Genomic DNA, 25,830 nt, shown 5'->3' on the forward strand with positions numbered 1-25,830 from the left:
AATTCTTTCTGTAAAGAAAATATTTAAATTCTACCGTTTAGGCAATTTTGAAATGTATAGTGCATTCATTATTTTTTATTGCAATCACTATTCTGTTGATTTCTGTTCCCTTTGATCAACATTTCTCCTTTTCTCTTCCAATTATAACTTTATTTACTATTTATTGGTCAAGGAAACACTCATAATACTAATGTTAATTTTCTTCATATTTTTTATAATTTTTCAAAACATGTAGTTTTGATTTTATAAATAAGAAAAAAGTAATGAAGTTGAAGAAAATAGCAAGGAAATGGAAGTATATTGTGCATAGAAAGCCAAGAAATCACACACTTCTGATTTTTTGTGCCATCTTAGACATCTGTTTATATAGCTTGCTTCTTTTATAAGCATGTGAAGAGATAAGCTCTTGTGAAAATACTAGAATAAAATACAAGTTGGTTAATTTTGCTTGGTTTGTTGTGCTTTGGGTGGGAGAGGATCATTATGGATTCTGGGGCGGCCAAACGGCTTATTGGAAAGGCATGAACTTGAGTGAAGACATTATTAGTTGTGTGACCTTGGGGATGGTATTCTCCCAGAGTCCTGGTGAAGATTAAACCAGATCATGGGAGCTTTTGGCATAGGATGGGCACTTGATCAAAGCTGCTGACTGACTTTCTCCAAGGTTAGGAATATATGGCAGGCACTGGAAGTGTTAGTTTGGCTTCTCTGCTGGTTTTCCCAGACAAGATTAATGAAAAAGCAAAGTGATTTTGAAAGGAGGCTTGTGGAGATTACTGTTTAGAACCAGGTGTACCCCCCACAGGCCATCAAGCTTCTAAATTAAAAATGAAAGCAGGAACAAAAAGCCTCAGCCCTAGTAACACCAGATATGCCTGCTCCTCTAGGCCCACTCCTGCTCCGATCTTGTGGGAGGTTCTAGAAAAACCAAGGAAGAGGTAAATGGGCACTCAATTGCCTTTGATGCCTTCCAGGCCCACACTGTCTTCCTTTGGAGCCGGGAGCTGAATGGGGTCCCCAGCTCTCCAAAGCCCTGTCCCCTGCCCAGGACTCTCCTGCAGTAGACATGCTACCATCCGTGAAAACTTGGTAAAGTCACACCACCTGTGCTGAATCCCTGGTATATTACTGAACATGTCTGGGCCTTGGTTCTCCATCTGGTCTTCATAATCAGATCCTGGATCAGTGATGTCTCCAGGGTCCAACACCATGGAAGGGTCAAGGTCCCCTGAACCTGCTGCAGCCTCTTTGTTTGGAAATAACTTGTTGTCAATGGCCAGGCTGATGTCATAGAACACCTCATCCTCATTTTGGTCAGCGTCAAAGGTCACGATGAGCCCCCTTTCCTGGAAGTATTTAACCAAGGGCGCGGCATTCTGGTTGAAGTTCATAGCCTTTTCATAGCCTTCAGGTTGTCATTGGGCTGCCCCTGCTGCTCGGCCCTCTTCAGTAACCTTTCTTTGAGCCTCTGGTTGGCACAGGTCAGGCAGACCACCAAGTCAGGAGTACAGATTTGGTCCTCAAAAGACAGAGCCTGGGCAACGTCCCGTGGAAACCCATCAATAACAATTCCCTCCTTGTTGGGTATCTGCATCAATTTTTGTTTTATTTCGGTAATCGTTTCCTGCGGGGCCAGTTTACCGTTGGTAATGATCTTGGCAATGAGGCTCCACTTGCGAATGCTGCTGGCGCTGTGGATTTTCTTTCTCAATAATTCTCCCACCGAAATGTACTGGAATCTATAGCGTTCTGCGATTTTCAAACTCTGAGTACCTTTTCCACTTCCAGGACCTCCTATGACAAGAACGATTTTTGGTCGAGGTCTAGCAGGATCGAAAACCTCATACTCTTCGATTAACTCTGCAGTCTCTGAGAGATCTGTGCCACTTTCTATGGAAAATTGGTGGATTGGAGGGAGCCGATCATACCGCTGATAGGGAAAATTTGAATTTTCAGGCATTACATTTCTTAGAAAGGATCTCCGCGACTGTCCCCCGTTTAGCGGAGGTAAGGTCTTCTTTTCCTGGCTGACAAATGTGTCCCACTTTACCTTGTCACAGCCACCTAGTTCCTTTACTTTCTGTAAGCAACTTTCCAAGTACTCTACTGGATCTTCCGGCTTAGAGCACATCAGTCCATTCAAAAGGCTCTCGAAGAGCTGAGGGATTTCCCTGCCTGCCAGCTACTCCTTGGCATCGCTGGTGTTCATGTCTGCGCCGCGCGTGCCTCGGGACGGCGGCGGGGAGGCTCCGGGCTGCGGCCACCCGGCCTGGGATGGGCTGGGGCTGGCGGGGTCCACGATGCAACCCGGCTCCCGAGCCGGCGCGAGCGGGCTGTGATCTCCGCGCTGCCGTCGTCCCCGCTCCGCTTGCTGGTCCCGCGCCCGAGCTGCGGGCTCGGAGCAGCGGCGCCAGGAGTCTCGGGCTCCTGGCAAGGGGCGGAGGGAGCGGAGGAGGGAGGACGGCGCGACGACGCCGGACAGCAGCCGCCCGCCTCCTGCTCCGCTCCGAGCCTCTTGTGATTTACTTTAAAGAGTGTAATTTTAAGTGTCATGGACCAAAGGAGATTTTTTTTTTTTTTGGATCTAGTTCAGTCCAAGAAACAGGGAGTTAATAATTTTTCTTGGAGGAAGTCCAATACTGTCCTTCCTTCCAAGAAATTGCTCCTGAGGGGATTGTGTGGGGCATGGAACAATTACTTCCAGCCTCCCACAGGACACTCAAGAGCTCACACTGATACCGCTTAACAGATAAATGGATGGCTAAGTCTTATGACTCGGGGATGGGCCCCTGGGGCTGCATCAGAGGTCCTAATGTGAATGTACAGAAAGCCTCATCTGCAGTCCTGCTGCAGTTGGGATTGTAGGACAGCCTTGTTGCACCAGAGGACCCAAGACCAGGAGGCTGATATCAGATTCGTTGCTCCAGGGGGACAGCCTCACAATACTCAAGCAACTTTTTCATGTGATGTTCCGATGATACAGATGACTGAAAAAGCAGTACCAGGTTATGGTGATGGTGGCTGGATCAAACACAGGCCACATGGTAAGCCTCATAAATGGAATGGTACACAGTCCTGAGAGGGCCCAGTTCACCATGGCAAACTTAGCATATCTCAGATCCTGTGAGGGATACGCAAATTAGACTTGCTCTCCGTCTCCAATGGGCCTGAGTCAAGTAGAGAAAAAAGAGCTAATCATTTGATAATGAAAGCACAATGAAATTTTGACAATTGTACTCGTTTTGGTAGGAAAGATGAAGACTTCTTTTCCAACCCAAAGATAGATTTACAAAGCAATCTATGGAGTCACCAAATATTTTGGGGGACAGAGTTTAGGAAACAGGTAATAAAAGCAGAAAAAGGAGGATCCCTGCAGGCTTGTGTGGCCCTGGAAGTCTTAGACAAGGAGGATGGAGTGATGTAGAGCCAGCTCCATGGGCTAGAAGTGACTGGTGAAATAACTGTTTTCCTTCACACAGAGGAAATCCAAGTGAATCTTGCAGGATGGATGTGGGTTTGATATTCTCATTCCAGACTGGATGCTCAGAATGGTGGGTATTTAAAGGGAGGATCTGTGCTTTGACTAAGACATTCCCTCCTGAGTGACTGATCCATTAGGGATGGGCAGGAGTGGAGAATGCTTATTATTCCTTTGCTCTGCATCAATGGAAGTTTATAATTGATCTGTTGCACCAGTTGCAGATAGGACAGAGTTTTAAACTTTTTGGACCCCCTTTGCATGAATTCAGGGAAACCATCTTTTCGTTCCTTTCACTTCCACAAGCTTCAGCTTTCTGCATTTACCTAGGCACACAGGTATATTGAACATCTCTTTTGTGCCAGGCATCATCTTAGATATTTGGGAATCATAGTGGTGAACCAAACACACAGGGGCATGACTCATGGAAGCCGTCATCTAGTGGCAAAACAGTACTTATGCATTACTGTAGTGTTTTAGTAGGGAATTATAGTTAAAAATGGTCAGTGAAGGTTTATGTCAGAATGCTCAATAAGGTTTAGAAAGCTTACAAGGCATCTCTGGGGTATTTATATTGTGATCTAAGAGATGACTAGGAAGTAAATGAAGGAATGAGGTGGAGGGTCCAGGCAGAAGGAAGAGAGAGTGAGAATGTGAAGTCTGGGGATGGGACTGGGAGAAATCTGTGTGTTAAAGGAATTAAAAAAATATCACATATAGCTCTACAGAGCAGACACAGGGTGTCAGATTGATGATGGCAAAAATAGGGAACAGGTCATAAGGAGACCACCAGGCTCAGATTAGCACTGAGGGAAGGAACTCAGAAGGAGAGAGAGAGAGAGAGAGAGAGAGAGAGAGAGAGAGAGAGAGAGAGAGAGAGAGAGAGAGAGAGAGAGATACTATGAGCTAGACAGCTGGCCAGGAGAATCAATCAATTTGGGTCCGAACATAGATAGGCTCTACATGGTCATTGTCCTTCCCCAAGTGCACCAAACTAGTGCATGGTATTTGGAGTCAAAGAGTAAAGACCACATCTAGATACTGCTACTTATTGGTATGTGAACTTGGGGTAAAACATGGAGCCTCTTTGAGCCCCAATTTCCTCACTTTGCACAGGGTAATAGCAAGAGCTATCTCTATTGACTCTTGAGAGTTCTGAGTCAGGGGCCCTAGAAGGACTTACTGAGTGCAAATTGTTTTCCATTTAACATGGACCTTCTTCCCCCTACCCCCTCCAGGCTCTGCAAGGATCTCTGGCAGGAAGATATGTTTTACTTTACAGGAAATGTCCCTTTTCTTGGGGAGGGGGCAAGGGCCTTGCTCTGAGCCTGTGCCTTAGGTCTGGCAGAGCCAGGCTTTCGAGCTCAGTGTGTTGAGCCCTTAGTGTAGTTGAGGGGACATGGCCTTCAGAGATCACTGGCATCTTGAAGTTTCTGACCAGTCCCTAGGCCCTGAAATCTCCTCTCTTTAGCTGTTCAAGTAGTTTCTTGTCCCTCTTTACTCATTCTGCTTTTATCTGTTGCTGATAGCATGCAGAGCACACTCTTTTTCATGAAGCTGAATTAAATATCCCTCTACTAGCATATATGTTCTTATATGGCATGCTATATATTTCTCTATTACAAAGTGTTACAAGTATATACTGTCTTTCTAGTCTGCCAGTGCCAACTACTATGTGAGGTAATGAAGATATAATGGCAAACAAGCTTGAAAGGAAATTTACTTCCATGGAGGAAAAAGGTCAAGGAAACAAAACCAAGAAAATCTTAGTATGTAGAGAGTTACATGAAGTCAACAATCACATAATATAGTGGAGAGTGACTGCCACTTGGCACTTTTTGTTTGAGCTGAGACTTTAAAGTTGCAACTCAGCAGTAATTTAACTGCAGTTGTACTGCATTATGTTTACATTTTGATTTGGAGATGGTTAGAATTTTTATGATAATAAAATTTTCCCAACCTAGAACATGGTATGATTTCCCCCCAATTTTTATATCTTGCTGACTTTCTTCACAAAATTTTATAGCTTTCTTTCCTTAGTCTTACGGTTCACTTGTACTTATTTTTAAATATTTTAAAATAGATTTTGTTTTTGCCATTTTGTTACTGTGATTTTTAAAAAATTATATTTCTAACTTATGGTTGCTAAACTTGAGAAAATGTGTTTTACATATATCCCTTGTATCTAAGCCTTCTTTGCAGTTTTCTCTGTGGCCTTGGATACTGTCTTTTAAAAATATGTTAGAAACTAAAGTAAAGTACATTTATTACTATTTTTGGAACATCATGGTACACATACACAGATCCACACATATGTTTTATTATTTTAATGTTCTCTATACATATTTTTTAACCATTTACTCTGACTTGGACTAACAAAGTTTATTTACAGCTATTTATCAACATGTTTCTATCTTTCTTGTATTTTCTATAGTTTCTACTTCAAGAAAATTTCTGCTGTTTTGTTTGGTACTCAGATATCATATATATTGTATTTTAAACAAGAGCATTGTAGGGCTGGGGATTTAGCTCAGTGGTTCTGCTGCCTGGCTCGCAAGCACAAGGTCCAAAGTTTGATCCCCGGTACCAAAGAGAAAAAACAAAAACAATACCATTGTGAATGTAGGTTTTATTTTCATAAGGCAGCCTGCATATTGTTTAATACTTTTTGTCCTGAGTGAGTTCTGTCTTGGTTGGCATAAAGATCGTGTTCTTTTGTTCATATTAGCCTCTTATCATTTAATTTTCAATCATTCTGAATTACTTTATTTTAGCTATGTGCTGATCACATGAAAGAGAAAATGCTTTCAATTCCAGAAGAGTATCAAAAATCTCATTTAATGAACAGAGCTAAGACACATTCTTCAACCTAGTCTTTTTTGTAACAAAGGTAATTTTTTTCTTTGTTTTCACCTAACAGATTTCGTGTCTAACTCTTGGCTTTAGACCTTGGAGAGGCAGGCAGGGTTTCATGCACAGGCTTGCTCAACCCTGAAGTCATGACCTGCTTGAATAGTTTTAGTAGCTCCCTATAACGTATAGAATAAAATTCCAAATATTCGCTTTCCATTCAGAACTTTTCCACATTTGATACTGAAGTTGTTCTCTTTCCTGCTTTATTTCCACCATGTGCTCAAAGTTTCTGCTTCCCATCCCCAAGTTGGACCAGGAATTTCTACTTCCTGGCCTTTGGTCAAGAGTTTGCTTCATTGGGCCAGGGATTTAGCTCAGTGGCGCCATGCCTGCGTCACAAACACAAGGTCCTGAGTTCAATCCCCAAAAGTTTGCTTCACTATGCTGTGCATAGCCATCTGGTAAAACTCAGCTACATTTGTATCCTAAAAAGCTTCCTATTCTGTCCCGCTCTGCTTTCTGCTTTTATTACAATCTCTATCTATCTATCTCTCTCTCTCTCTCTCTCTCTCTCTCTCTCTCTCTCTCTCTTCTCTCTCTCTTTCTTTTTCTCGTTTTGAGATTCTGGAGACAAGAGATCATGACTTGTTTTTGCTATTTCATTGATACCTTGAAGAGTAATCTGTATGTAACAAATCTTTGTCAAATAGTTGTTTGTTGAATACTGGTTTCTGGAAGAATGGATAATAAGAAATTTTGTCTTCAAAATATTGACTTTGGGGTATGATAGATCAGAACAGCCTGAGGTCAAAGAATCAAAATTTTGTAAGATTTTTATATAAGCAGGTTGAAAAATTCTCTGAGGTTAAGGATTAACCTATGTTATTTACCTGGCATTGTACCAGGTCCAGAGTTGGTACTGAATATCCGTAGAATGACTGAATGAGTGAATGTATAAAACTTTTTGATTCTCCTGAGTAGAACAAAAGAAAAAGAAAGTACAACTAACAAAATTGGGATAGATAGGAGTGTAGAGCAGTGATGGTGAACATATGGCATGAGTGTCATAGTAGGTATGCAGAGCTCTCTCTGTTGCCACACAAGCCAAGTTGCCCCAGCATGGTCCCAGGAGCCTAGCATTCAGGTTTAATTGCAGTGTTGGCACTGCGTGATAAATAAGTGGGTTTTAGGTTGCAGTTTAGACACTTGGCCTCTAAAAGGTTTGCCATCACTGGGTAGAGAAATCAAATAAAAAATCTATTTCAATGATCTTAAATTGGGTCTCCCAGGCTTTTTACCATGGTTTATTTAGTAGGCTTTAATAAGAACTTTAATACAAATATGAAATTGGTTAAAATATAATGAATGTTTAAATTTATAACATTTATCACTGTAAAAGACACACTGCCATTAATCTACCTCAAAATATTCCCCCTACTTTTGAGCACATTTATTCCATTGTTTTTGCCACTTTCTGAAGCAGTTCTGGAAGTCCTCTTTCATGAGTGTCTTTAGTTGCACTGTTATGGCAGCCTTGTTATCCTGAGTCAATTCAAAATCATGGTAGGTTTACTTTTCATGGTCATGTTGACCATGAAGTCGTCTGGTGCCAGATCCAGTGGAAAAAGTGAATGAGGACACATTATGATGTTTTTACATCAAATGGGACTTGGCATCAGCATTCACCATATATATACACATTCACCATATATATATATATATATATATATATATATATATATATATATTTTTTTTTTTTTTTTGGTACTGGGGATCGAACTTGGGATCTTGCACTTTCAAGGCAGGCAGCAGAACCACTGAGCTAAATCCCTGGCTCTATTCACCATATTTTTTTTATCACACATTGGTTGTTAAGACATGAAAAAGCACTTCCAGAACTGTTTTAAAAAGTGGCAAGAATGATGAGATAAGCATATTTGAAATGGGGGGGACATGTTTTGAGGGAGATGAATGGTGATGTGTCTTTTACTGTGATAAATTTTTAGAATTTAAACATTAGTTGTATATTTTGATTATACCTCATACATTGTCATTCTTTCTTCTCTAGAGTTCAGAAAATGCATCCTCACCAACCATCTGAAGTGAAACTTTTAACATAACTTTAATAGGGGTCACTTAAGATCTTTTTCTCAGACCTCTCAGCTCATGGCAGGAGGAAATCAAACCAAAGGTTTCGAGTTCCTCCTCTGGGGATTCTCAGAGTGGCCAGAGCAACAGAGCATCCTCTTTCTGCTATTCCTGTGGATGTATGTAATCACTGTGGCTGGGAACCTGCTGATTGTCCTGGCCATCAGTGCTGATGTGCATCTCCACACCCCCATGTACTTCTTCCTCGCCAGCCTGTCCTGTGCAGACATCCTGTTCACTTCCACCACTGTGCCTAAGGCCCTGGTGAACATCCAGACCCAGAGCAGGTCCATCTCTTATGCAGGATGCCTGACTCAGCTCTATTTCTTCTTGACTTTTGGGGACATGGACATCTTTCTCTTGGCCACAATGGCCTATGATCGCTACGTGGCCATTTGCCTCCCTCTCCATTACACAATGACTATGAGCCTCCGGCGCTGCACCTTCATGGTGACTGCCTGCTGGACTCTTACAAATCTTGTCGCTATGACCCACACCTTCCTCATGTTCCAGCTCTCCTTCTGCTCTAAGAAGATCATTCCTGACTTCTTCTGTGACCTGGGACCCCTGATGAAGGTCTCTTGCTCTGACACCCAGGTCAATGACCTTGTGCTTCTCTTCTTGGGGGGTGCAGTCATTTTAATCCCAGTTTTGCTAATCCTGGTCTCTTATATCTGCATTGTTTTAGCCATCCTCAGAGTCCCCTCTGCCCAGGGAAGGCGCAAGGCCTTCTCTACCTGTGGTTCCCACCTCACTGTGGTTGCCCTGTTCTTTGGGACAGTGATCAGGGCTTACCTGTGTCCCTCATCCTCTTCCTTCAATTCAGTGGCGGAAGACACAGCGGCTGCTGTCATGTACACAGTGGTGACTCCCCTCCTGAACCCCTTCATTTACAGCCTTCGGAACAAGGACATGAAGAGGGCACTGGTCAGACTTCTCAGAGGCAAAATCTCCTTGAAGGGCTAGTGATTTCTGCAGAGAAACTGAAGCTGTCCTCTCTTCCCTCTGCTGAAAGTCTTCCAGCAATTTCTACCTCAAGTCTCACTTCTGATCCTAGATGTACCTTATCCGCTGCTTCCCTCTCTGGCTCCCCACCATGAATTTGATATTGTTGAGGACAATCAAGATTTTGCATTGTGCTTTAATCTGTTCTGAGTTGCTTATTTGCTCATTTATTTTATAGTCATGTACTTCAGAATGATGCTTCAGTCAATGACAGGCCATATATATGACAGTGACCCCATAAAATTAAAACAGAGTTGAAAAATTCCTATTGATTGCCTATCAACCTTGTGTCCTAACACAGCACAATGCATTACTTGGGTGTTTGTGGTGATGCTTGTGTAAACAAACCTACTGTACTGCCATATAATTATGTATAGTACATAATAGTTGATAGTGAAATAAAAATTAAGTTACTATTTTATATTTACTATACTATATTTTTAATCATTATTTTGGAGCATATTCCTACTTATAAAAGTTTACTGTAAAATAGCATGCTGTGTTAGGCTGACAAAAACCTCATATACCCTCTATTATCAATTATTTTCATTGCAGAAAAAGGCAATGTTGAGTGATTGACCTATATCTTCTAGGTCTGTGTAAGTACACTTTGTGATGTTCACGTAATGATGAAATTGTCTGACGCATGTCTCAGAATGTATCCTTGTCATTGAGACACACATCACCCTACTTATTAGTAACTTTTCACAAAGAGAGATATCTTTTGCAAACTCATAATTCTAAAATTTGTGAATCTTTCGTGTTAGTTTATCAAATCTTGATTAGTGGTCATGGAAAAAAGGGTAAAGACAAAATAGAAAGTGATGTCAATGTTGGATAGTAAAGATTTTCAAATTTAAGTGAAAAAATAAATATGTTTTCCCCATAAAAATAGCAAATTAGGGCTGGAGATTTAGCTCAGTGGTTCTGGCACCTGCCTCACTAGCGCAAGGTCTGGAGTTCGATCCCTGGTACCAAAAAAACAAAACAAAACAAAACAAAAAAAGGAAATTATACACTTTCTGACTCAAGGTCATGAACCATTAAAAATATTTGTAGCTGTTGAAACAATGCTGTCAAGAATACAGAGGTGATATATGTTCTTTTTAGTAAAAGGATTTATAGATAACTTACAATTCAAAGATTGATTAAATAAATTAAAGTTAAATTTTATGGATACTAGGGTGTGGCTATTCTCTAGCTTCCTCATCTGCTTACATCAGGCTGATTGTAAATGTTATGTGTGTGTATCTGCTTCAAGCCCATGAGGAATTTACAGATTCAGCTGAGATTCTGGTCATCTCAGGGAGTATGGCACAGAGGGCGGTGGAGCACACACATCTTTTCTTCCTTGTGGTGAGTAGCAGCCCCCTCTCCTGGCAGGAGTAAGGCAATCAGTGATAGTACCAAGATTCAGAGGGCAGGTGATGCTTTCAGGAAGAAGGGGTCAAAAGAGGCTGAGGAGATGCACAAGGTTGATGTTTAATACAATCGATGCCTTCAGTCATTGATCCATTTGTAGTTTTTAATTTTATCCAGCTCCTTCCTATCCTATAGTATGGGGCCTCCATTTGTTGTTGTTTGTAAAATGTATTCAGCCTCAGTCCTTTCCAAAAGGGTGAATATGCATCCTGTCATTCAGAATTCCCCCTAAGGTAAAGGCCAAGCTAATGGCCAATTATGAGCTAGAACAAATTTAAATACAAGTGTAGTGAAACAAGATATAGCTCCCACTCCTTCAGGTTGTCCCAAGTATATAACTGAAGATCACCATGTCCACTTTCCACTACCCATTCTCAATTTCCCTCACCTACACTATTATGTTGGCAGATGTCATGGTTTGATCTGGAATGTCCCCTCAAAGCCTCAGGCACTTAGAGGAGAGGCTTGTGCAAGTTGACTGGATTATTGGGGCACTACAGCTGGCTTGCTGTTAGGAGGTGGGGCCTAGTTAGAGGTAGGTCACTGGGGGTGTGACCTGGAAGGGTCACTGTAGAATTCAGATCCCCTTCTTCAACTATGGATAAAACAACCAGATAGAAAATTAAGAAGAATATAGGAGAACTCTATCATACCAGCAACTAACAGTATCTATTTGACATTTATGGGTCACTCTCTTCAATAACAGCAGAACAAGCATTATTTTCAAGTGCCTACAAAACATATGCTGAGATAGACCATTCCCTGGGCCATGAAATAAACCTCAATACATTTAAAATTGAAATGATACTCAATGTGTTCTCTGACCACAATGAAATCAAACTGGAAATGAATGACAGAAAGATATGAGAAAAATTTCCAGATACTTGAAAATAAACACCATACTTCTAAATAACCCATGAGGTTGATACACACATGTACGAAGAGGTTGCGGGCCAATGTTACTTACAGATATAATTACAAAAGCCTACATAAAATACTAGCAAATCAATTTTAGTAGTTTATTCTGGGAGGACAAGTGTGGTTAAATATTAAGCTATTAACTGTGATAGGCCCTAAAAAAAATCTGTTTAAAATGCAACAACTATACTTGGTTACTAAAACACTACTGGTAAAATATGAATAGAAGAATCAGCCTGCTGCAGACAGGTAGGTACCGAGTCACACAGAACATGCTGAATCAGCCCATGCCCCGGCAAAAATCCACGGGACCCCCACCCCCTCCTTGCTCCACTGTACAGCCACCTGGTTCCACACTACGAAGACGTAGAGGACACCAGGCCACCAGACCATGGTACTGAGTCCTGCTGCTCCCAGCCCAGAGGTAGGGGCTTCTGAGCCACCGTCCCACTGCTCCTGGTCCAGAGGAAGGGGCTTCCCAGTCACCATCCCTCCCGCTGCTCCCAGCCCAGAGGATAGGACTTTTGGGCCACCTTCTGTCCCACTGCTCCTGGCCCAGAGGAAGGGGCTTCTGGGTCACCATCCCTTCCACCACTCCTGGCCCAGAGGTAGGGGTGACTGAGCCACCATCCCACTGCTCCAGGTCCAGAGGAAGGGGCTTCATGGCCACCATCCCTCCCACTGCTCCCAGCCTACAGGAAAGGGCTTTTGGGCCACCATCCCTACCGCTGCTCCCAGGCCCTGTCCCACCTCTCCCAGCTAAGAGGAGGTAATCTGTGCAGGTGCCAACAGTCTGCTCCCTCCCCAGTCGAAATGTGAAAACACGTAAATAAATCTCAAAACCAGACTTCCAGATGACCTACAGCAACCCCAAAGGGAAATGAGATGGAACACTCTGATACTCAACCACCTGGACCCACTGAACTGGCAACAAAAAGGGATCTGCAAAAAATGAAATCAGAAAGAATTTCTCAGGTAACAGGAGAAATTGTGCCCCTAGCGCAAGACATGATTAATAAATCTAGAGAGGAGCTCAGGAACATGATGGAATCCCAACATAAGAAACGAATGGAATCCATACAACAGATGCAAATAGATTTCCAGGACATGAAAAACTCCATTGAAAGTCTACACAGCAGAATGAGCCAATGTGAGGATAGAATTTCAGATATAGAAGATAAGATTGTAATTAGTGACCAGGAAAAGAAAAATTGCTTCAAAATTATAAGGGAACATGACAAATCAATCCAGCAACTGCTAGATGATGCAAAGAAGAACAACATAAGACTGATTGGAGTCAATGAAGAAACAGGAGAGAGTGCAGATGACATAAAAAAACTCTTCACAGAAGTAATGGCAGAAAACTTCCCAAGCAGGGGAAAAGAACGTGACATACAGATAAGTGAGGCATGTAGGACTCCAAATAGCCTTGATCAAAAAAAATCTACACATAGACATGTAATTGTTAAGACTCCAGAGACTCAACAGAAGAACAAAGTTCTACAAGCAGTTAGAGAAAAGAAACAAATCACATACAAAGGAAAGCCCATCAGAATTGCAGCAGACTTCTCAACACAAACCATCAAGGCAAGAAGAGCTTGGAGTGACATATTCCAAGCCCTAAAAGAAAATGCCTCCAACCCACATTGATGTAGCCTGCAAAATTATCTTTCAAAATTGATGGAGAAATAAGATACTTTCATGACAAAGAGCACCTTAGGAACTTCATGAATACCAAACCAGCATTCCAAAGAATTTTACACAATATCCTAGGAACAGACATTGAGGATCACAACCCCAGGAAGCAAAGCAGAATGAACCCATCTGGCATGACAGGAAATTAAATGGAAAGGGGGAGAACCCAACAAAAAGAAAAAGTCATGGCAATGACAAGTCAATACGTTTCAGTTATAACCATCAATGTTAATGGTCTCAATTCACCAATCAAAAGAAATAGACTGGCAGAATGGGTCAAGGAGCAAAATCCAACAATATGCTCCGTACAAGAAACACACTTCATTCAAAAGGAAACTCATAGACTCAAAGTTAAAGGGTGGAAAACAATACTCCATGCGACAGGAACCTGAAAAAAAAGCAGGAGTAGCTATCCTCTTTGCAGATCAAGTAGATTTCAAACCAACACTGATTAAGAGAGATGAAGAAGGACACTACATCCTTGTAAATGGAAGAATCCAAGAGGAAGAGATGACAATCATAAATATCTATGCACCAAACACTAGTGCACCCAACTATATAAAACAAATACTAACGGACATGAAAAGTCATATATGCACTAATACAATTGTAGTGGGGGACCTCAACACCCCACTGTCACCAATAGATAGATCAACTAGACTAAAAATAAGTAATGAAATACTAGAACTCGATCAAATTCTTGAACAAATGAACTTAACAGATGTTTACAGAGTCTTCCACCCCACAAAATCAGAATACACATTCTTCTCAGCTGCACATGGGTCATTCTCCAAAATAGACCACATACTCACACATAGAACATGTTTAAGTAAGTGCAAAGGAATTGAAGTTAGCCCTTGTATATTATCAGACCATAGTGCGATGAAACTGGAGATCCATAGCAAAAGAAACTCAAAAAATGTCATAAACACATGGAAATTGAACAACACACTTCTGAATAACCAATGGGTCACAGAGGAAATTAAAGAAGAAATTAGACAGTTCCTTCAATTAAATGACAATGACAATACAACATATCGGAATCTATGGGACACAATAAAAGCAGTCTTATGAGGGAAATTCATAGCAGTGAATATGCATATTAGGAAAACAGAGCGAGCCCAATTAAACAACCTGATGCTGCACCTCAAACTTCTAGAAAAAGAAGAGCAGGACAACCCCAAAGCTCATACAAGGGAGGAAATTACAAAGATCAGAGCAGAAATCAATGCAATGGAGACTAAGAGAATGATACAAAAAATCAGTGAAGCCAAGAGTTGGTTCTTCGAAAGAGTCAACAAAATTGACAAACCCTTAGCCAACCTTGTCAGAAAAAGGAAAGAAAAGGCCCAAATCCATGCAATTAGGAATGAAAAGGGTGAAATTACATGAGACCCAGCAGAAATCTAGAGGATCATCAATACCTACTTCCAGCACCTATATGCCAATAAGATGGACAACACAGAAGAAATGGACAGATTCCTAGATACATAGGAATTACCAAAGTTGAACGAAGAAGACCTAAAAATTCTGAACAACCCAATATCAACCAATGAAATTGAAAATGTAATTAAAAACTTAGCAACTAAGAAAAGCCTAGGCCCTGATGGCTTCACTGCTGAATTCTACAAACATTTAGAGAGGAACTGCTGCCACTACTGTTTAAACTCTTCAATGAAATTGAAAGGGAAGCAATACTCCCAAATTCATTCCTGGAACCAAGCATCACCTTGATCCCCAAAGCAGAGAAAGACCCAACTGAAAAAGAGAACTATAGGTCAATCTCACTAATGAACATAGATGCAAAAATCCTTAATAAGATAATGGCAAACAGAATGCAGAAGATCATCAAGAAGATCATACACCCTGATCAAGTGAGATTCATCCCAGGGATGCAGGGATGGACAATATATGAAAATCAATCAATGTAATATACTATATCAATAGAGCCAAGGGCAAAAACCATATGATTATCTCCATAGATGCAGAAAAAGCATTTGACAAAATCCAACATGCATTTATGATAAAAACCCTACAAAAAATTGAAATAGATGGTCTCTACCTCAAACTGATAGAAGCCATCTATGAAAAACCAACAGCCAATATCATACTAAATGGTCAAAAACTGAAATCTTTCACACTCAAATCAGGAACAAGACAAGGATGTCCACTATCACCACTCTTGTTCAATATAGTTCTGGAAACATTAGCCACAGCAATTAGACAAGAGAAAGAAATAAAAGGAATAAAGATAGGAAATGAAGAAGTCAAATTGTCATTATTTGCAGATGACATGATACTCTATATAGAAGACCCCAAGAACTCCACCAAAAGTCTTCTAGACTTAATAACCAAATTCAGTCAAATAGCTGGTTACAAGGTCAACACACAAAAATCAATAGCTTTCCTCTACACCAATGAACAGACTCACTGAGAGAGAAATGGGGCAAATAATTCCTTTCACAATAGCATCCAAAAAACTGAAATACCTAGGAATCATCCTAATGAAAGAAATCAAAGACCTCTTCTCTGAAAACTATGGCACTCTGAAAAGAGAGATTGCAGATGATATCAGAAAATGGACAGACATCCCCTGCTCCTGGGTAGGAAGGATTAATATAGTGAAAATGGCCATACTTCCAAAACTCCTGTATTGATTCAATGCAATTCCAATTGAGATCCCAGCAGCATACTTCATGGACCTTGATAAAACAATCCAAAAATTCATTTGGAACAAGAAGAGACCCAGAATAGCAAAGGCAATTCTAGGTAACAGAGACATGGCAGGGGGTATCAGAATCCCCAACCTGAAACTATACTACAAAGCTACTGTGATAAAAACAGCATGGTACTGGCAAAGGAACAGACCTGAAGACCAGTGGAACAGATTAGAAGATGCAGAAACAACACCAGACACACTCAGCCATCTCATCTTTGACAAAGGAGCCAAACACCCTCACTGGAGGAAAGATAGCCTCTTTAATAAATGGTGCTGGAAAAATTGGGCTTCAACTTGCCAAAGATTAAAACTAGATCTGTATCTCTCACCATGCACTAAACTAAAATCAAAATGGATTAAAGATCTAAATATTAAAATAGAAACTCTGAACCAGTTGGAACAGAGGTTAGGTAGAACCCTTGAAGACATCGGTGTAGGAAAAGATTTTATGAACAAAACCTCAGTTGGCCATGAACTAGCACAAACAATCAACAAATGGGATCTCTTCTTATTAAAAGGCTTCTGCACAGCAAGAGAAACCACCAGCAGTGTGAAGAGGCAACCCACAATGTGGGAAAAAGTCTTCACCGTCTCTTCCTCAGACAAAGGTCTACTATCTCGAATCTACAAAGAACTTAAAAAGATCAGACCTCCCAAATTTAAAGACCCAATCCAAAAATGGGCATCTGAAATGAACAGACATTTCTCAGACAAAGAAGTAGAAATATCAAATAAATACATGAAAAAATGTTCAGCATCACTGGTCGTTCGAGAGATGCAAATGAAAACAATGCTGAGGTTCCACTTCACTCCAGAAAGAATGGCTGCTATCATGAAATCAACCAATAACAAATGCTGACAGGGCTGTGAGGAAGGAGGAACCCTGCTCCGCTGCTGGTGGGAGTGTAGACTGGTGCAACCACTGTGGAAATCAGTATGGAGATACCTCAAAGAACTAGGACTGGAAATCCCATTTGACCCTGCTATTCCACTTCTGGCGATCTTCCCCAAAGCTTTAAAAGAATTATACCACAGTGATATATGTGCACCCATGTTCATAGCAGCACAGTTTTTGATAGCTAAAACTTGGAAACAGCCCAAATGCCTATCAACTGGAGTCTGGATAAAGAAAATGTGGTTTTGTAATAAAATGCAGTACTGCTCAGTCATAAAGAATGAGAAATTAGAGACATTTATAGCTCAGTGGATGCACATTGAGGTGATACTCTTAAGTGAAATAAATAGGACACACATGTGTAAATACCGAATAGTTTCTCTGGTGTGAGAAACTGAAAGTGTAAATAAGGACTAAATGTATAATAGGTAATGTGAAATAGGAAGAAAAGGGGCAAAGGGGAAGGAAGTGGGAGGGCTAGGGGAAAGGATAGAAGGGAATGGGATTAATATGAGAAAATGGAAAAATAGGGACAGAATCTTTGTAAATAGGGAAAAATGGAGGGGTTGAAGGAAGGGCTGGGCAAGGGTGAAAAATAAGAACCATGAGAGACTATGTGAAGGTGCAAATTTCCAATGATGAATGTCATTATATTGTATACCTAAAATGTACCAGTGATTAGAATGAATAATCAATAATGCAAAATAGGAAGAAAAGGTTCAAAGGGGTAGGGGTAGTTGGAGAGGCAGGGGAAAGGAAAGAAGGGAAAGGAAAAATGTTGAGAAATGGAAAAAATGGAAATAAAGTCTTTGTAAATAGGAAAGGGTAGAGGGGGTGAAGGGAGGGCTAGGAATGGGGAAAAAATAAGAACGAAGATGCATTATATAAAGGTGCAATTCCCAATGAGAAATGTAATTGTGTTGTATACCTACAATGTACCAATAAAAGAATTTAATTTAAAAAATCACATTGTATTTGATAAATAAATCTAATTTTTATTTGTGAAGTATACCTCAGGAAAGCCAGAAAAGTTTCAACCATCAGGTTATAAAAATATGACATTTATTTGTATTGACTCTTAATGGCAGGGATGTGGACAAAGAAACATTACAATAACTCAATGAATCTATAAATTGGTGCAAAACTTTTGGAAATTAAGAGGATATGTGTGTCTGTGTGTGTGTGTTTTAAATTTATGTTTGGATTTCCTTTAATCCAATATGTTATTTATCGGAATTAATCAGGGAAATAATTACATAACTTTGGAAAAACAGCTTTTTCCAAATTCATCATATCATTGTTATTGGAAGACAATCGGAAATAACCCAAGTTAAATGAGTAGTTTAATTAAATAAATCCTTTTTTATATATTTAATGACATACTGTGCTGCCATTAAAATAGATAAAGCATGATTTTCATCTTTATCATGGAAAATGTTGTGGGATGTGTAGGAAAAACAAGAGATCACTGACATGAAATGTTCTTATCATATATGCAAAAAATCTCTGGAGGAATTAACACAAAATTCTTCAGAGCTGTTAACTTTGAATTTTGGTGCAGGGAAGGGACACTTGGATTTCAAGTTTTGACTTGACAAGCTGATGCCTGTATGCTTCCTCTATTGGGTATAATATGTCTGAATAATTTTAAATAAATGTATTTAAATGTGGGGGCATCTGCAAATAAGAGAATTACAAAGGGAACACTCAGAGGAAATATAATTTTGCATTTGTTGAAGAAACTCTTTGGCCTCGGAAAACAAACAGAACACAGGGAAGGGATCCCTGCTCAGGAGGAAGTGATGCAATGCCAAGGCCCACAGACCTCTTCAGGTCAGATTAGTTGGAAAAGTGTTAAATGTTCACTGGGTAGACCGAGTGGTGGAAATGGTAGCGGTAACATTCTCCAAACATTTTCTTATGTGTTCAGACCCGGGAAAAATGTCAGTAAGACAATTGTATTCAGATGTCATTGAATGTGAAGAACTGTGGAGAGATGATCTTGTCCCAGTTCCTTTTGCTATAGGTGGAAACAAGACCAACCACAGTCAGGAAATTTCCAGGATCACAGACAAGTGGATGAACGGGGTTGCTGCAAGTACAAACTACATCTCTAGTTTTCACTCACAAGAAGTTGCCCTTTGAGGGAAGCACTTCCTTTAGCCCAGAGTATCTAGAGGCACATGGAAGAAACCTACTTTAACTTCATCCCTGTGCTTTACACACAATTGGTAGGTCAGCCCCAAAGGCAGGGAGGCTGAGGACTTGTTGGCTGAGGGTTGTGGAGGCCGAACTCTCAGCATGCACAACCCTTTTTCCTGTATGCCTGCTGTCAGTCTTACTCTGACTGTCTGCATCCATCTCCTAGTCAGAGGAAGCAAGGGGAGTACCCAGACTGTTTCACATCATCATACCTTCAGGAAAACAAACTATTTTTCCTAGGGAGAGGGTGGAGTTCAACAACATCAAAGATGTAGAAGCGGATCATTAGATGGCCACACATTGAGGGGAAGTGATTCCATGGAATGAATTTTATTTTTCATCTCCCATCTCTGCTCATTTGTTCTATGCCCAGTTTTTACCTGACTGGCATTTCTGAAGCATCTTTTTTAATACCTGGAATTGTCCTATCCTTTCTCATCTCCCTATTCTCTCACTGTATCCTTTCCTTCACTTCTGCCCTTCTTTTTCTTTTTCTGTTGGTACTGAGGGTTGAACCCAGGGCCTTGTACATGCTAGAGACATGCCAAACCACTGAGCTCCATTTCTGGCCCTTATTCCTCATCCTTACCTCTTTTGCTCACCCTCGTCCCATTTCTCTTTGTATTTCCATATTTAAGTAGCTTCCTAGGTGGGCTGGAGAGGGTACAAACTGGGAATGAATGGGCTAAAGCCTAGATAAACATTAATATGAGGAAATTCTTTGGGTTGGAGCCGTACTCCACTTGATCTTAGCCAAAAGGCCGAGAAGCCATGGGAGCCGTACTGATGTATTAACAAAATAAAGTTTGAAAGAGGTATCTCCAATAGTTGAATGGTTAGAAATAGGATAATGAAAAAGAGAAGGGCAGATAGAGAGAAAAAAGATGTAGTCTATACTTGGTAAACATAGGAAATGTTAGGGAATTATAAGTAGAGATAATAAACACAAACATATTTAAAGACAAGTTTTAACGAACATGTACAACATCTTTGTATACCTTCAATTAAATAATTAACTAAGTCCATGAAAGAAGAAAGAAAGAGAGAGAGAGAGAGATTCTTAGGACCTGGTTGGAATACAAATCATACATACATACTCTTCCAAACGCTTTATCATATGTTTGAGGAAGGTAAATTATCAAATAAGAGAAAAAGATATGGTAGGAATAAATATAGAACATTCTTTTTTTGGAAAAATGTATACATCAATGTACGTTCTGTTCATTAGGCCCTTTCCTTATCTAGACCTTTCCTGCCACCTACATCCCCTTGTGATTCTTATGAGATAGTAGGGAAAAGAACTGATTTTCTTTAGGTGAAAGGCAAACAGTTAAATGAGATAATCTCTGGGACTGAGCCTGTGTTTAACAATTTTTTTTCAACACTGATCTGGAGGGAATCATACACCACCACTAGAAAGACACTTTGCAGTGATATTCTTAGTTCTTAGGCTGTGAAGAACCCAGTGCCTCTTCCACATGGGATACTGCTTCCCACACATACAGGGTGGCTAAAGCATCAATTTAGAAATTTGATACCAGCCAAACATAAGGTAGCTACTTCCCTGGGTTGTTGCTTGGCAGGACCTAACTTCATATCCTCCATATTTGTTTTTTTTCAGTAGTACGTATCATTAGGTGATATGCCGTATGTGATGCTTATTTACTATACGGAATTTTATACCACGTGAATTTCATGAGTGCAGATGTGTTTATTCTGCTCACCAGTTCTCTATAAGACTGGGTTATGGAAGTGATTCAAAAAATATTTATTGAATAAATAAATGAAGAAGTAGGCAGGCTTTCCTTGTCGGACGATCAGGTAGCAACAATCCTCAGACATCAGGAAATAGGAAAAATGGTTATGGGCCATTCTTTTTTATTACTGTCTTCCTGGGAAATGTTCCTGTCCAGAAAAGGAAGGAAAGGAGGGATCCTATTATCTCTCAGGTCAGTGACTGTCTTCCTACCAATACTCGCCTCAGGCCACTCTGAACATCAGGGTTCCTGAGGCTGTAGATAAGTGGGTTTAGCATGGGGTTGATAACAGTGTTGAAAATCCCTACCCCTTTATCCTTATCTGAAGCCTCCTCTGAACCCAGGCGCATGTAGTTGAAGATACCTGTCCCATAGAAAAGGCAAACCACAGTGAGGTGGGATCCACATGTGGAGAAAGCCTTCTTCCTGCCCTCTGCTGAACGGATCTGTAGAACTGCAGCTGCTACATGAATATAGGAACTGACGATGAGAACCACAGGTGCACCCGCCATTATGAAACCCACAGCAAAGAGCAGCAGCTCATTGAGTTGGGTGCTGGAGCAGGAGAGTTGGAACAGCTGTGGGAGGTCACAGTAGAAGTGATTGACCTCTTTGGGACCACAAAAGTTGAGGGTAGTTAAGGCAATAGTATGAGTCAGTGCATTGGTGAAGGAACAGACCCAGGACACAGCCACCAATATCCTCTGGACTGTCTGGCTCATGCGGGTGCTGTAGGTGAGGGGCCGGCAGATGGCCAGGAACCGGTCATAGGCCATGGCTGTCAACAGGAAGCAGTCCACCCCACCTAGCAAATGGAAGAAGAAGAGCTGTGTGAGGCAGGCTCCATATTGAATTGTACGCTTGTGGGACACAAGATGACCCAACATTGAAGGAACAGTGACATTGATGCACCCAACATCCAGCACTGAGAGGTTCCCCAGGAAGAAGTACATGGGGGTGTGGAGCTTGGGCTCCACCAAGATGGCTGCCAGGATGCTGAGGTTGCCCCCGACTGTGACCAGGTAGGCAAAGAAGAAGAGCACAAAGAGCACAGTCTGTAGCTGCTCTGTTTCCACTAGGCCCAGTAGAATGAACTCGGTGATAGCTGTCCTGTTGATCCCAGCTTCTGGATCCATGAGTCGCTTTAAGAGAATGTCCTAGGAGAGGAAATGTCGGATCACTCATTCATTTATTCAATGAAATCCTTTAAATGGTCTACATTCAAAGCCCCACGGTGATGTTTCCACCTAAGTGAATATTTTGCCTCTCTTCAGGCTACATCTTATTCAATGACCTCCTCATTCACCTTAAGGCTTTAATCTTGTTCTTAGTTGAGACGCCCAGTGCCGCCACCACCTCTTTACTCCCACTGTCTCCCTGATGAAAAAGCTAGAATACTTGGAAAAATACAATAAAACAGGCTTCTTCAAATATAGTAAGGTTTAGGTGGAATTTTCTTATTTTCCTCTCTAGGATCAACCTAAACTGATACATAGATTTCACAATACAAAAAATAATATATTCAGAGAAACTACAAAGATGATGTCCACACTGCTCCAAAATCATGTGATCTTAGAATTTAAGGGGGTCTTGGAGGTGACCATATCCAAGTTCTCATCCACGTGGTAACCCATTGAATACCCACGTGGTAGCTTGCACACACCGTGGAGACCTCACTGGGGAGACTAGTCACTGAAATACCCACTTGCTGTAACTGAGGTCCAGTTACATACATGTCACTTACTTAAAAATGTAGGATTTCAGGGGAGAGAAGCTTCTAGGCTGCTTTTTGCAGGGGGCTCAGGGCAGTATACCAAACCCAGCCAACCTCTCCTTTTCACTCATAGAAGTGAGAGACAGTAGACTTCACCTGAGCAAATGAGACCAGAAAAGAAGCCTTTGACTACTGGCGTAGCACCCCCCGCCCCCAAGTGTTTTTCTCTTTCAGGGGCATTGTTGTACCATGAATAATGCCAAGTTTGAACAGGAGCACCTTGTCTGTTTTGAAAGAGCAGAAGGGCCTGTGGGAGTACTGACCTTGAACGGGCACAGGAGCCAGTTAGATTTCTTCAGAAAGAGTGAGAGCTGTGGAGTCCCAGTTACCTATCTAGAGAGTAAGTGAGGGCTGTATGTCCGGAGTATAAATAAGAAAAAGCAAGCTGACATCTCCTGTGTCACAAGGCTGTCTGCATTACAGTGTCATCCTCTGGGGGACCCAGAAATGAGCCCTCCCAGGAAAAGGAAAAGGACGGGGAAAAAGATGGAAAAAGAAACATCCTAAGCTCTTCATAATATGGCAACAGTAACTAAAGCTTTCTAGTATTGAGAGTTCCTCTAGCCCTGGCTTTGAGGGTATGGAATGAGGTCATAATGGTGGGGTCATAAGGCCTGGAGGACTTGTCCATAACCTCAGAGTCTTCCAGGAAGTGAGAGGTGCAGTTGGGGACTAGGTATGGCTTCCCAAGAGAGGTTTTCTTCCCCCCAGATGTCAATCCAAGGCATTTGAGCAGAGACAAGACAATTTCCAGACTTGCCTTGGACATGAGGACATGAGGAGCAAGAGGAGGCCCCAAGAGGGAGGTAGGAGGGAGGAAAGGTTTTCTTCAAACCTAGCTTCCTAATGAGTTCTCAAGAATGCAGTGCTTTCTCTCTCAGGGCCTTGTTAGTTGGGGCCCCTGGGAGTATGGCATGGAGATCTTAGGAGATTCTAGAACTGGTGGTGGAGGAGCCATAGCATGCTTGAGAGACTCTTGGGAAGCTATCCACCGACATGATTTTCTAAGCTAGGCCCTTAAAATTTGAGAGCCGTGGTGAACATCACAGATTAATGAAGATGTGGGAAGGCTGAGGAGTCTTCCTCTAACTCCTATTCCCTCTAACAGTTCTTCACCCAACGCCCCTCTCACAAGAGAATAACCTTTCTTCTTTCCCCTAGGAGTTTAGTGCTACATCAAAAACTTTATAGTTGGACAGGCTCTACTGGTTATTAGTGGTGTGACTTTGTGTAAGCTACTGAGTCCTTTTGGGCCTCATTTACTCATCTGCGAAGTAAGCACATCCTCAACAACAGGACATTGCCATGATCATTAAATCCACAGGACACTGTTGTAATCATTAAATGAAGTAAGATTCACTGAGTTTCTGGTAGAGATTTGTATGGATTGGTAACTTTAAAGAGTGCTTGTTACACTTGTGGACACCTACTAGAAACTTTACAATCCTAAAGTCCCTGTCAGTTCTCATAATTCTACAAAACAGACTATCACAGATATAGCTGATATTCTGACTCACATCTGCTTAGCCCTGGCTGGAGTGGACAGTTCCCTGCAAGCTTCTACTCCCTGCAAGCTGACAGTGAAACCTCTTCCTTGGAATCCTTTGATGCCATGAACCAGGGAGAGGGGGTGCTTTTCCATCTGAGCACATGTGGTGCTCAGAAGAGCAGGGGCAGTTTGACAGTGAGAAAGGGAGCCAATGGGTAAATGCCCCACCCTTTTCTTCATATAATTCCAGGAGCCATACTATGTTCCTCAGTGAGGCATAGGTCTTCTCTCTCTCTTGCTGTCTTTATAAACTGGTTTTACTCCTAGAACCATCTTTGAAATAAATACCCTTACCTTTGCTCTTTGAGATGACTTCCTGATTAAACCACACACACACACACACACACACACACACACACACACACACGCACGCACACACACACACATACCTGAACCCAACTAAGGCAGGCCTGGGAGTAGCTCTAGGAAGAATACCCTCTGGGTGGAATTCTGGAACATTTTCACCACTGCTGGGGTTGGTGGGGTTGATGATAATTCCCATCATGTGATAGCATCCTAATTTCTAAGACTCACTGGTGGATGAGGTACAGGTGGATAGTGAAATACTGGGTTATGTGAACCATGACAACTGTGAAACTCATGAAATTTTAAGAATAGAGATAGCTTTAGTTAACTTCCTTGCAATACTGGAATAAACAGTATAATAGGCCGAGGTCAGCCAACTGTCAACCCAGGGTGCATTGTGAAAGCCAGAAACCTTCTGAAGTGACAGTTGATGAGCCACATGACTTAGTGGTAAGATGGAAGCACTACACAGGGAGACTGTGTGTATAGCATAAGCAGGTCTCTGTGGCATACTCTCAGATTTTGCAGTCAGAGAGTTTGACCTGGGAATATTATCCTGGATTACTGAGTAGGGCCTAAATGCCATCACAAGTGTTCTTTAAGAGAGGCAGATGGGTATTTGACTACAGAAGAGGAGAAGGCAAACTGGCAGAGCAAATGATGATGGGAATGATGTGGCCACAACCCTCAGAATGGCAGCAGTTGCCAAAACTGGAGACAAGGAATAGATTCTCCCCTAGAGCTTTCAAGAAGATCCAGCCCTGCAGACACCTTGAAGTGAATGAACTATGTAGGACTCATTTTTTGCCTCTGGAACCATGAAAAACCTTTTGTTGTTTTAAGCCATTAAGTTTGTGATGATTTGTTACAGCAGCAGGAGGAAGTTGATTCGCTGAGCAATACATCCTGACAGAATTAGAAGTTCTTCCAGTTCATGGAGGAGCAATAGTGAGAGTGGATCCTGAGGCCCAAGGCAGTGGGGTTGAATGTAAAGGTGCATAGGGGGAGTTAATTAACATGTGAGCATTTTTTGTCACAGCTCAGAATTTAACTTACTGGCCAGAATGCCTGCAATTCACTCTAATGAAATGCTAAGATGTATCCTGGAA

The 25,830-nt window shown here is 41.4% G+C and overlaps 2 protein-coding genes, 1 long non-coding RNA gene and 1 pseudogene across 4 annotated transcripts; 2 read left to right on the forward strand and 2 right to left on the reverse strand.

Annotated features, from left to right (window-relative positions):
• Positions 1 to 363: 363 nt before the first annotated feature.
• LOC110344390 (adenylate kinase isoenzyme 5 pseudogene) lies at positions 364 to 2,209 on the reverse strand (annotated as a pseudogene).
• Positions 2,210 to 8,441: 6,232 nt separating this feature from the next.
• On the forward strand, positions 8,442 to 9,568 carry LOC101713024 (olfactory receptor 1P1). The gene has a single exon (XM_021238394.2). It carries the CDS (start codon positions 8,498 to 8,500, stop codon positions 9,443 to 9,445), a length of 948 nt encoding a protein of 315 aa, XP_021094053.1. The 5' UTR covers positions 8,442 to 8,497; the 3' UTR covers positions 9,446 to 9,568.
• Positions 9,569 to 21,100: 11,532 nt separating this feature from the next.
• On the reverse strand, positions 21,101 to 23,314 carry LOC101713392 (olfactory receptor 3A2). Of its 2 annotated transcripts, XM_087191632.1 has the most exons (3): positions 23,130 to 23,314; positions 21,401 to 22,249; positions 21,101 to 21,240 (listed from the first exon to the last, which is right to left on the reverse strand). In XM_087191632.1, exons 2-3 carry the CDS (start codon positions 22,226 to 22,228, stop codon positions 21,217 to 21,219), a joined length of 852 nt encoding a protein of 283 aa, XP_087047758.1. In that variant the 5' UTR covers positions 22,229 to 22,249; positions 23,130 to 23,314; the 3' UTR covers positions 21,101 to 21,216. The 2 variants fall into 2 exon arrangements, with proteins under 2 accessions (XP_087047758.1, XP_087047757.1); XM_087191631.1 differs by having other exon boundaries at positions 21,136 to 22,249.
• Positions 23,315 to 23,421: 107 nt separating this feature from the next.
• Positions 23,422 to 24,229, forward strand: LOC147823865 (uncharacterized). Its single transcript, XR_015443193.1, has 2 exons — positions 23,422 to 23,672; positions 24,028 to 24,229. It is a non-coding gene; the product is annotated as an uncharacterized LOC147823865 (long non-coding RNA).
• The last annotated feature ends 1,601 nt before the right edge of the window (positions 24,230 to 25,830 follow it).

Source organism: Heterocephalus glaber, unplaced genomic scaffold (assembly GCF_053883595.1).
Source record: "Heterocephalus glaber isolate CG9 unplaced genomic scaffold, H.glaber_assembly_v1.0 deba00001564, whole genome shotgun sequence".
Classification (NCBI taxonomy): domain Eukaryota; kingdom Metazoa; phylum Chordata; class Mammalia; order Rodentia; family Bathyergidae; genus Heterocephalus; species Heterocephalus glaber.